Here is a 12,735-nt window from a genome sequence, read left to right on the forward strand (position 1 = left end):
TGGATTTTTTTCTAAGCTACATTATTTTTTCAGTGCATAACCAGACCCTATTTTCAAATCAAGCTGCTTTTTCTGAAATAATGTCAGAGTGAAGCTATTTGACTTTTAGATTTGTGTGTCCTAACCTCTTTGCGAGATGCAATCATGTCAGAATTACTGCTACACATGCACAAAAAGACTCTGCTTTAAACACTTCTGTGCCACTAAGTCTTGTCCTTACCAGTCTCCTGCATGGCTGCAAGGCTGTAGGGTGGGGGTGCTTTGTGCTCAAAGAATTAAAGCAAAAATGTTCTCAGTCCTAACCCTGACCTGTCTCCTCCATCATTTAACAGTTTTATATATCTATCTGGACTCCCACTTCCCAAACCAACATCGCTAAAAGGACCGGCTTCACCATTTCATGGTTACACACACACACACACACACACACACACACACACACACAGTCAACCAGATGATTAAGTGAAGCTAAGTGAGGGAGACGCCATCCACATCAGTTCTGTGCATGAAAATATTTGACAAATCATGTCTCATAATTATTCATTTAGGGACGGTGCCGGTTCATTAAACGGATCTGCTTACTCCTTCCTCTCCAACCCACCTAGCTGAATCTCACCAGTTAGAAGGTGTTAACTGTATTTAGCGTCTGACTGAACTTTGGTCCCTGCACACGCGCTTGGCAAACACGCGGCCGACGGCGCGGTTAACTGACTAGTGCTGCTGCTCCCTGCTTTGAGCTGGCTTTCTTATTACAAAATGCTACTTTATGTTTGGTTGACTCATGAAGGGCTGTTGGAAGGATATTGTGGAGGGGGAAAATCCTGTTAAAATGTCATTTGTACTTATTTCCCCTGCTGGCTTCCAGCCTAATACTGTAAAGTGGGTGGAGAAAAGGTGGCGGATATACTGTCTCACCAGCATGCACACATACGCATGGCACACATACCATCCACATTTGTGAAGTCTAGAAAGCAGCGCAAGCGCTTTCACTAATCACACTGCATAAGCCATATTTCAAGTCGTAAACCCTCTGATCGCAGAACACAAGCGAGCTAATGTCCAATTAGACTCGCTTGAAGACTCATGGCTGAATGTACACATCAGAGTCATTTGCTGTGGCCAGTGTTGTTTATAAGACTGCGCTATCGTTTAAATTCAGACGGTCAGTCATTTTTTCCGTCACTGTGTTACACAGAATTTTATTTTGCACAGGGACATGGTGTGAATTAGTTAAAAAAAAAAACAAACCCTGAATTCTGGCTAAAGTGGTGAACAGAGGGAACAAACCGTTAAATTAAGCTAATGAAATATATATTTATATATCATATTTTCACTTGTTTGAGGTCAACTTTTGAGCTAAAGATATCTTCTTACATGGTGTTTTCTTATTGAACCACCAGGCACTTCCTCAGATAAGTACGACTACTCCTGCTTCTGGTGGGGGCATGGGACAAAATGGTGTAGCACAAAAAAAGTGGTATAATTAGAGAAGGAGCTTTGTGGAATGTGCTGAAAATAAGGACCACCGTGGAGAATTGGATCATACCGCAAGAAGGATTTTCCACAGAAGTTCTGATGCTTTATTCACCACAACTCTGAAACCACTGGAATCCATGCTGTAGGAGCTGATGTGAATCCAAGCTCTCTACAGCTGCATCATCCATGTAGGAGGAAGCCACAATCATTTCAGAGCTGCATTTGCAAGATTATATGGGCTGCATTTCTGATACCAAGCAGATAGCTGCAGTACAAGTTTTTCTTTAATATTACCACTGAGGGAAATAACACTTCCTCTCCATCTTCTAAATATCTGGCAAAAACATACAGAACTCTAAAAACTTGAAGACCTATTTCTAGTTTTTATTAGCAGCAATGTGACTTAGATACAGTCTAAGGTAGCAGGCAGTAGATTTACCAAATGACACAACCTCTCAGATATGTTTAAAAGATTTTACTCTGAACCCAGATCGGTTCATCTAAACTAAGCGTGGAAGAGGTTTGTTCATAAAAACATGAATTACATTTGCAAGTAGAGGTCAGTCTGAATGAAAAGATTTAAATCACTAATTGGATGTGGAACAAAAAGCTCGGCTCAGTTTGAGAGAGAATAGGAAATCACAACGGCAAAACATTTGTGGTGTGACAACGTGAGGTGGTGTTCAATCTGTGTGGTAACGGGATGCGAGGCTGCTGTCGGTTGAAGTCTGACATTTCTGGTACATCTGTCTTATCGCTTTCCTTCAGAATTGAGTTTAAGTGAAACCACTCTCTGGGGGAATCTTCTGAAATCGTGCCTCTCTTCTCCAAGCAAATAAATCAAACCAGACTGCTGATGTTGCAATATGATTTAAAGGTTAAGTCAAGGCAAAAAGCGTTTCACTCAGCCAAGAGATCCTGTTCGCCACATCTATTAAACTCTGTAATGGTGCATAGGCAAAAATGAAGGCAGTACCTTGTTTTTTTTTTTTTTTTTTTAGGGAATATTTGAGCTCCTGTTCTGTGAAATAAACAGCAGCACTGATTTTCAGCTTCTGTCAGGGAATCAGTGAGCAGCTACTGTATACTAATGTTTTGTTGCTATTAGCAAATGTGATCATGGTCATATGAAACATCAGCTACGTCTGCTAAACACTAAACTCAAAGCCCCACTTTACATGAATACGGCCTCACAGAGAATCTAATATAGATACAGACTCAGCCGTGTATTATGCGACCTGTACCTTGGTTACATCTAAGTTAAATGATTCCATCTTGCTGTGAAGCAGGTTACACTTCCAAGAACAGCCATTTAAAAGCTGGTGAACTAACATTTTTTTGTTACATAGGGTTTCCTGCCTGCTGGTGTGGGCATACACTACTTTTGATCCCTGTCCTAATCTAGACCAGCGGCAGCAATGAACAGGCGTCCATTGGGTCGAGTCTCACCCCACCCAATCAAAACTTAAGAAACAGAAAAGTTTGCTTTTGTTCAGCCATGGGAAAAAAAATAGAAAAAAAAAACAAAAAAACACCAGTACTGTTTCTAACTTGTTATTGGCTGGTCAAATTGGCCCACAGCACACCACTGATCGCCTTACATAATGCGTGGTACAAACCCACAGGTGGTAAGCAGACTTCCTTGTCTCTTGGAGTGTGCAGAGGTGTTCATTTGTGAAATCAGGGCAAGGCAATAGGTAATGCACACACATGGGCCCGCTCTAACTCATAGTTCACAGTGTTTTTATTCTCCACAGTAAAGCACAACATGTTTGAAGACATTTCTTTGTTATGACTTACTGCAGAGGTATTCAATTAAAATTTAAGCAGGTCCGGTTAAAAAAAAATGTCCTCAAACAAAGGTGCAAATAAAATGACTTTACCGTAACTACGAGAAAGGTTGTGCAGAGTAATATAGAAACGGCCCATCCAAATCCAGTAAATACTCAAAAATTAAATGAACACTTTTTAATCAGAGTATAGCATCAAGTCAGTTAAAGTTCTGGGATAGAAGATCAAGTCTTCATACCACGAGCATAAATATCAACAAATCAGTGCGTGTGACAGTGAAAGTTTATGATAAATAATACTTTCATCATATTTGTGACACCAAAGATTTTTAGATTTCCTTACAGCTCACATTCCTCTCTGTCCTCTAGAGTTTTATAGAAACTAGTTACATGACATTTGCATGTCTACCTACTCTGACTCCCTGGATGTGTGGCCACAGGTTTTACCTTAAAGAAATCAGAATAGCGAATAACTTGTGAAGATAACGTAATGCTGCCCGCTTTTCTGCTAACAAAAAGCAACAGCATATTTGCGCTGCACTGTCTAATTTCATGCTTTGCTTGTCAGCTTGGCCAGCTGAGGTGCAAATTTTGACTGCAGAAGGTACACACCCTGCTGGGTGTAAATTCAGCCAATGCTAACGCTACACTGGATGCCTAATATGACTTACGGGTGGGATGTATCAGCAGGTAGGCTTACTGCCTCAAAACTGCTCACGCTCAGCGTGACAATTAGATGTTTGACCCCAAAATCACCTTAATCCACCCCAAAGATCATTCTTCTTGTTTTCTACAATTTTAGCACTTTAAAAAAAAGAAAAGAATTTGAAAAGAACATGATCTTGATGTAAACAGCAGAACGTGTAGGAGTGAAAGTAGCAGGGTGCTGTAAAATAAATGTGTGCGTCCGTGTGAGCTCCTTGATGGTAAATCATCAAAACCATAGCACGATACAGAAGGAAAAAACTGATGGATGGTTTAAAACTTGCTGCATAAGACTGTAAACATGCAATCTCTAACTAGCACTGTATTACTAGCACTGTAAATTTGCTCCTAGTGAGCCTGGTGTTTCTCCATATATCTGCAAGTCAGCCTCTCTCTCTGTGTTTGTGGGCTAGCACATGGGAAACAGCACAAGATGCAAACATCTAATAGTGGCACAAGGCTGACATGTGCTCCCATAAATATCTCACACCATGTGGTTGGATACTGCGCTTTAAAGGTGAAGAGACCTTTAATTAGTCCCCTTGTCTGTTAGAGGGGATGCTGAAGCAAACGCACACGTACCTTCCCCATTCGTAACATCGCAGTCTGTGCTTAGGTTTAGAGACGGAAGACAGGCACTAACAGTATGCCGAGTCCCTGAATAATTGGACATAGAAAAAGAGAGCGAGGGAGACGAGTCTATAACTACTAGGTGGTCGGCACACAGAAGCTGAGGAGGTGGTATTTCCAGCAGTGATAAGTTTCAATTGAATGTATGCTCACCAATGCAGGAGCTCCCGTCGAGTAGGTAGGAGCCATTGTCATGGAAACCACTTCTGCATTCACAGTGGTACCAGCCAGGCAGGTTGACACAGCGGGAGTGGTTGTGGCACTCAATCAGGCCCTCTGCACATTCGTCAATATCTGAGGACACAAACACACACAGGAACATTGCTGTCAGTCAAAATATTTTCCTGGCAACAAACACGAACCTGAAACTTCAGCTCATTTCTGTCATTTGATGCTCTGCCTGTTCTTTGATCTGTGCTGTGCAACAGCGGCGGTTCATCCAATCAGAACAAAACCGCTGCCGCAACAGCGGAGCTGGGTCAGCGGATGCCCACATTAGACAGCCAACATATCTGCAGCCTGTCTCCCACAGCAGGGATCAAAGTCTCTTAGAAATCACAACATTTGGCTGCAGAGTTGTTTTCAGTTGTGCACTTTTTTTTTTTTTTTTTTAATGTCTTCTCCTTGCTCATTCACACTTTGTCTCTGGTGTGCAGCATGCATACACAGGCTTAGCCCAGAGGTGTTAGGTCTTTGCACCTTCCTGGGAGAGTACAGCTCTCTGATCCATTATGTATGGTGTGAGCGCTGCACTGCAAAAATTAACAATCTAAATATCTTCCCAAGTCCAGCAGTAATATACACTGAAAGTATTTGCTCGCCTGCCTTCATACGCATATGAACTTGGGTAACGTTGCATTCTTAATCCATGGGGTTTAATATGATGTGGGCCCTCCATTTGCAGGTATTACAGCTTCAACTCTTCTGGGAAGGCTTTCCACAAAGATTAGGAGTGTTTATGGGAATTTTTGACCATTCTTCCAGAAGAACATTTGTGAGGTCAGACACTGATGTTGGACGAGAAGGCCTGCCTCACAGTCTCCACTCTAATTCATCCCAAAGGTGCTCTGTCGGGTTGAGGTCAGGACTGCGCAGGCCAGTCAAGTCCGTCCACACCAGACTCACTCATCCATGTCTTTGTGGACCTTACTTTATGCCAGTGGTTCTCAAATCCAGGCCTCGTGGCCCAGTGTCCTGCAGGTTTTAGATGTGTCCCTGATCCAACACACCTGAATCAAATGGCTGAATTACCTCCTCAGTATGCAGTCAAGTTCTCCAGAGTCCTGCTAATGACTTCTATATTTGACTCAGGAGTGTTGAAGCAGAGACACATCTAAAAGTTGCAGGACACTGGGCCACGAGGCCTGGATTTGAGAACCACTGCTTCATGCACTGGTGTGCAGTCATGTTGGAACAGGAAGGGGCCATCCCCAAACTGTTCCCACAAAGTTGGAAGCATGAAATTATCCAAAATGTCTTGGTATGCTGATGAATTAAGAGTTTCTTTCACTGGAACTAAGGGGCCGAGGCCAACTCCAGAAAAACAACACCACACCATAATCCCCCCTCCACCAAACTTTACACTTGGCACAGTGCAGTCAGACAATTACTGTTCTCCTGGCAACCAGGAGTCCAGTGGCGGAGTGTTTTACACCACTGCATCCTTTACATTGCTCTTGGTGATTAAGGCTTGGATGCAGCTGCTCGGCCATGGAAACCCAGTCTATGATGCTCTCTATGAGCTGTTCTTGAGCTGATCTGAAGGACACATGAAGTTTGGAAGTCTGTAGTGACTGACTCTGCAGGAAGTTGGCAACCTCTGTCCACCTCAACATCTGCTGACCCACTCTGTGACTTTGTCTGTCTACCACATCGCGGGTGAGTTGCTGTCATTCCCAGTCACTTCCACTTTGTTATAATGCCGCAAACAGTTGACTGTGGCATACTTAGTATTGAGGAAATTTCATAACTATACTTATTGCACAGATATGATTCTGAGTTCCTCAGAGCGACCCATTCTTTCACAAATCTTTGTAGGAACAGTCTGCATGCCTCGGTGCTTGGTTTACACACCTGTGACCATGGAAGTAATTGGAACACCTGAATTCAATGATTTGGATGAGTGAGTGAATACTTTTGGCAGTATAGTGTGTCTTTAGAAATGACCCGGAGGCCCTGCATGAGGAGGAGAAAGGGATCAAGCTACCACTCTAGTACCTTAGCCACTGCTGCACCATCTATACAGTGGGGGAAATAATTTTTTTTGGTCCCCTGCTGAATTTGTAAGTTTGCTCACTTACAAAGAAATTAACAGTCTCTAATTTATATGGTAGTTTCGTTTTAATGGAGAGAGACAGAATACAACCAAAAATCCAGAAAAAAAATACATATTACATAAAAGTTATAAATTGATTTGCATATCATTGAGTGATATACATATTTGATCCCCTACAACCCAGCCAGAATTCTGGCTCCCACAGATTTCCTCTGTGCTCATCAATAACTAAATTACAGAAACTCCTGATGTAATTCATCTAATTTTTTATTCATTCAACTAAAAACCTAAAAACAAAAAGTAAAGCAGCAAGACACTCTCTTTAACTGTAATTTAAATTCACCAGGGTTTTATTTCTTGCATGTTGATGTATCAGTGCTGCTCCATGCATGGTTTGTTGGTGTAAGTTAAGATAAAATAATATTGATACTTTTCTGAACTTTGCTGGGTTTTGTCCCTCTCAGCCTGATAGTGTCGCAGACTGCTGCTCTCCTTAATGACACGATTTAAGGTGCAAACATTTTTGCTCCATATAGGAGCAAAAATGACAACGCAATTAGTTGTTCATATATGAACTTCAACACCGAGACAGCAGGTGAGTTTCAGGTGACATACAGAAATTATATTAACAGTGTATGAACCTTTGTAACAGGATAAAGTATCTTTGATCAAGAAAGTAAAAAAAAAAAAAAAGAATGTCTTCCATGTTTGAGGCCTACAGATCATTTCATTATATACTGCTCAAAAAATTAAACACTTTGAAAACACATCAGCTCTCACTGGGAAAAAAGTGCTCATCCTCTTCCTCCTTCCACAAATGAGCAGATTCTGGTCCTCCTCATGGGTTAAAGACTTTCTACGGCCCTGTCCAGCTCTCCTGGAATCTCCTCCATGCTCTGGAGACTGCTGGGAGACACAGTAAATCTTCTGGCAATCGAACGCACTGATGTGCCATTCTTGAGGCGTCGGACTACCCGTGCGACCTCTGTAGGGTCCAGGCATTTTTAAAGGATACCACAGAAAACGCACTTATATTGTGAAGTGACATCTTGCCTATGATGATGGCACGATGCGTGCACCGAAATCCCAACAATCCCTATTTAAGGTCAACACAATAGTTAATATACTGTAATTAAAAAAAGGAGATAAAAAATGGGCTTTGGTACTTGAGCAATGAGCATGTTTGTACTGATCCAGCCCTGTTGTGAAAGTCCATGTCTACTACACACATTTATTGGTATACAAATACAAGGGTGTCTCCACACTGTTTGGATGGCCTGGTGCGCTGTAGGTAATAAGACGTGACAGTTGCTGGGAGAGCTGCCCTCTGTCTGACTCTCAGGTCAGAGATCTGGGCAAAGTTACACCAAAGGATTCCCTCTCTGACATTTCACTTAAACAACCCAAGATTAGAAGTGACTGGTGGCTGAGAGAAGCAGACTCCTTCAACAAGAGAGCAGCACTGTGCCGGCGCATGAGAGGGCATATGCTCAACAACTATGTGTTGTCAAATCTTACGTAACTGCAACAGGATTATACACACATTTTGCATCAGGAGAGAAATTCTTCAAAGAAATAAAGTCATTTAATTAGTCAGTCTTGAAATTGATATTTTCAAATGTCATATTTACGTTATACAAATAGTAGTTTAAAATCTGGCTTTGGTTATTATATGATTATTTAAGAGATATAATTTAAGATGCTATTATTCTAGCTCTGGAAAGAAAAAGTGTGAATTAAAATCATAAAGTCAATTTATTCTAAATACCTGCATATATAATTTAATACTCCATATTCTATATCTTTAGTACTGAATCTCATGCAACAGCCTTTGTGTTAGTGTTAGTTATCTTCCTTGTGGAAAAGGATTTGAAAAGATGGGAGGGGATAATATCCTCCACGAAAAATCCACAGTATACAAATAAGAGGCAAGAGTGTTGCCTGCCTTCTTAATAAGAATAATCCAGCATTGCTTGCCAACATATTTATCCATAATTGATGACAAGGGACACATCCCAAAATGTTTTTATGTGGAAAAAAAAAAAATACGTCCAGTTAAATTTTGAGTTTTGTGGGGTCTTTTTCACATCACATCTTTCACTTGTAATGTTCCTAATTCCTTCTTTATTGTCTACTTACATTTAAAAATGTTTTTAAATTTGAAAAGCTAAACTGTTTATCTAACTCTGTATTTTTTTTCTTCTTGTTTTGGAAGCAGAGGATGGCAACATGTCTGAGGCTGAAACAGTATTACACCATCTAGTTTCAGTTTCTCTAACGTGTAAGTATTTATATGTACATTGAATGATGAGTTTAACACTGATGACAATACAGCAACAATACAAACATGGTAACTAAGAAACATTTACAAGGGGCCAATCAGTCAAAATGTTCTTGATTAATGCAATAAGTCAACTTACCCCAACACAGGCAAGACAAGTAGTCTGTACATCATTATAATTTACATCTATCAAGCATAACATTATGACTACCTGCCTAATATTGTGTTGGTCCTGCTTTTGCTGTCAAAACAGCCCTGTCCCACTGAGGCGTGGACTCCACTAAACCCCTGAAGGTGTGCTGTGGTATCTGCACCAAGATGTCAGCAACAGATCCTTTAAGTCCTGTAAGCTGCACGGTGGGGGCTCCATGGGTCAAACTTGTTTGTCCAGCACATCCCACAGATGTGCGATTGGATTGAGATCTGGGGAATTTGGAGTCCAAGTCAACACATCAAACTCAGTGCTGTGGTCCTCAAACCGTTCCTGAACCATTTTCACTTTGAGGCAGGGCGCTTTATCCTGCTGAAAGAGGGAATACTGTTTCCATGAAAGGGTGTTCATGCTCTGCAACAACGCTTAGGTAGGTGGTACGTGTCAAAATAACATCCACATGGATGGCAGGACCCAAAGTCTCCCAGCAGAACATTGCTCAAAGCATCACACTGTGTCTGCCTGCTTGCCTTCTTCCCATAGTGCATCCTGGTGCCAGGTGTTCCCAAGATAAGCGATGCACACACACACACCCGGCCTCCCACGTGAAGTAGAAGAAAATATGATTCATCAGACCAGGCGACCTTCTTCCATTGCTCTGTGGTCCAGTTCTGATGCTCTGTCCATTGGTGCCCATTGTTTACACTTTCAGTGTTGAACAAGGGTCAGCATGAGCACCCTGACTGGTCTGCAGCTGTGCAGCCCCATACACAACAGACTGTGATGCGCACTAAAGTCTACGGTCAGTCCCGAAACACACACACACACACACACACACACACTACAATACTCTTATTGTGTTCTCTTTCTGTTATTTTTACACGCGTGGTAGGGATCCACCTCAGCTTGGCTCAGCACGTCCTCTCTCCTCCTGCCAGCTACTGCAAAAAAACCCCCCAAAACACACAATCAATCCCCTGACAGGCAGCTGCGCGTTGCCTGTCTCCTGACACCCCACTCAGAATCCATTGCCCCACCTCTCCCCTGCAGCCATGCCCCAAACCACACCCCGCCGCCACAACTGTGCATTTTGACGCCTTTCTATCAGAACCAGTAATGGCAGTGTGAGCTGCAGTAGCTTGTCTGTTGGTTGAGACCCCATGGGCCAGCCTTTGTTCCCCCATGTGCATCAGTGAGCCCTGGCCATACATGACCCTGTCGCTGGTTCACCACAATTCCTTCCTTGGAGCACTTTTGATTGATACTGCAGACCGGGAACACCCCCACGAGAGCGGGAGCTTTGGAGATGCTCTGACCCAGTTGTCTAACCATCACAGCTTGGCCCTCATCAAACTCATTCAAATCTGTACGTTTGCACATTTTTCCTGCTACTAAGACATCAACTTTGAGAAACAACTGTTCACTTACTCCCTAATATAACCCACCCACTAACAGGTGCCACGATGAAGAGATAAGTAGTATCCACCTCATCTATCAGTGGTCCTAATGTTATTCTTGATCAGTGTAGTTTGTGCTTTAAATTTGGTAATGCAGTAAATTGCTATAGTGGTGTTTCTATCTCATGGATGCCATGGCTCACTTCGGTCCCTTAGAGCAGAGGTCCCCAACCCCCGGGCCGTGGACCGGTACCGGGCCGTGGGACATTTGGTACCGGGCTGCACATAAAGAATAAATAACTTAAATTATTTCCGTTTTACTTATTATCTGCGCCTAAACTATATTTTATTTTGAAAAATGGGCGGATTCGCTCCGTTACTTCCCTCCATGACTTCCTCTTGACGTGTCAAGACGTTTCTGCTCACATGATACGTCACCGCTAAAATTAAACCCAGAAGCTTCAGGCCTGTCTAACGAAATCGGTTGGTTGACCTACATAACGCTTCTTTAAATTTTGAGTGCTCAACAAGAGTAGAAAAGCGCTATGTAAGAACTAGTCCATTTACCATTTTTATTTATCAACACCGGGGATAGCAGTGAGGTAGACCCAGCCATCAAACTGACTCCAGCGCTTGACACCGCGGCTCTGCAGCCACGCTCCATGTGAAATCGGCCGAACCCAGTCAAACCAGAAGCCAGCAAAAATGAGTATCAGAGAAACAAGCTCAGGGGGCTTACACTGATTCAGTGTTATGGTGAGTTGTATTTTTCATGCGCTTTATACAGTAAAAATCACCTAAGTCGAAGTCGCACAAATCGGGTTTTCGCTCTAGTTGGATGGCATCTGCAGGTCCTGATTTTTCCTAACATTAATTCCAATAAAATCATCACATAAATCCGTCGGATATTCACCTACCTCGGATGAAAAATCTGGTCCCATTGTAATAAATTTCCAGGTAAATGTGATCGCATAAACTGGATGAGTTTAGCGCTAAAACCCTCCTCAGCTCCTGTCCGCCCACTTCCATGCATCGGCTCGTTCATGCACAACTACACACACACTAACAACGCCTGGAAATTATTTTAGTGTTTATATCAGTTCATTTCACCGGGGACAATCGTGGCAAGTGTAAGCTACAAACTTGCACTTACGAGTAAAATTTCAGATTATAAAATTTGCAGAAGCAAATTCATAGATGAAGCAGAAGCCATTGCAGCGAAATTCGATAATAGACCCCAAACTGGGCCATTTGAATCCGACTGAGGTGATTTCTACTGTATTTGTTTTTGCGGTGTATCTTATTTTGAAGGCATGTTTTACCATGGCTCTAACAGCTGACCAGGGAGCGCTGTGGGCAGAGAGCCTGTTATTCATGTTGAGGCGGGATGTTACGAGAACGCTGCCGATAGAGTTGCATACGAATACAAAGTGGATTCCCGTTTTTTATTATTATACGTAGAAAATATCACACTTGGTTATGGTCGTATCATTTATTTTGACGTATTTATTCGCCACACCTTAAAAGCCGGTCCGTGGAAATATTATCTAACACTAAACCGGTCCGCGGCTCAAAAAAGGTTGGGGACCACTGCCTTAGAGGCCATCTTGAATCAGAGAGTGAATCTGTTCACCCTCACATCCTCCCGACATGGATTTTGTGCCTCTACAACCTCATCTGCTGTATCTGCTTTGTTCCCTGTGATGTTCATCAGCTCTGGCTATAAAGCTGAGAGTTACCTCAGTGTTTCATTTGGAATTCAAAGTGCTGCAGCACAAAGGGAACACAGTCAGAAGTGACACAGAAAAAGTGTCATTTCTGGCTGTGCTGCATCAGTGAGCTATGCACTGAATAGGTCAGTGATTTTCAATGGGCAGACCACGATATGGTAGTGGTCTTTGCAGGTTACAGGGCAAATGTGTTATTTGATAAAAAACTGACATCTGCTGCAAGGCAGAAAAAAATAGAAGTAAGAAAAGTTTTAAAAATATTCTTCACTGATAGCAATATTACTGAGAGAACTGATGACA

The 12,735-nt window shown here is 42.3% G+C and overlaps 1 protein-coding gene across 1 annotated transcript in view; it reads right to left on the bottom strand.

The window, feature by feature from the left end:
* Positions 1-12,735, bottom strand: part of LOC115777972 (protein kinase C-binding protein NELL1-like) — a gene marked incomplete at its 5' end in the record, with an annotated part of 67,737 nt that overhangs the window by 14,468 nt on the left and 40,534 nt on the right. Inside the window, one exon of the mRNA XM_030725995.1 lies at positions 4,755-4,895. Within this exon, the coding sequence (XP_030581855.1) occupies positions 4,755-4,895 (141 nt within the window). The remainder of the gene's footprint in view (positions 1-4,754; positions 4,896-12,735) is intronic.

The sequence above is a fragment of the Archocentrus centrarchus genome, unplaced genomic scaffold (assembly GCF_007364275.1).
Source record: "Archocentrus centrarchus isolate MPI-CPG fArcCen1 unplaced genomic scaffold, fArcCen1 scaffold_90_ctg1, whole genome shotgun sequence".
Taxonomy (NCBI): domain Eukaryota; kingdom Metazoa; phylum Chordata; class Actinopteri; order Cichliformes; family Cichlidae; genus Archocentrus; species Archocentrus centrarchus.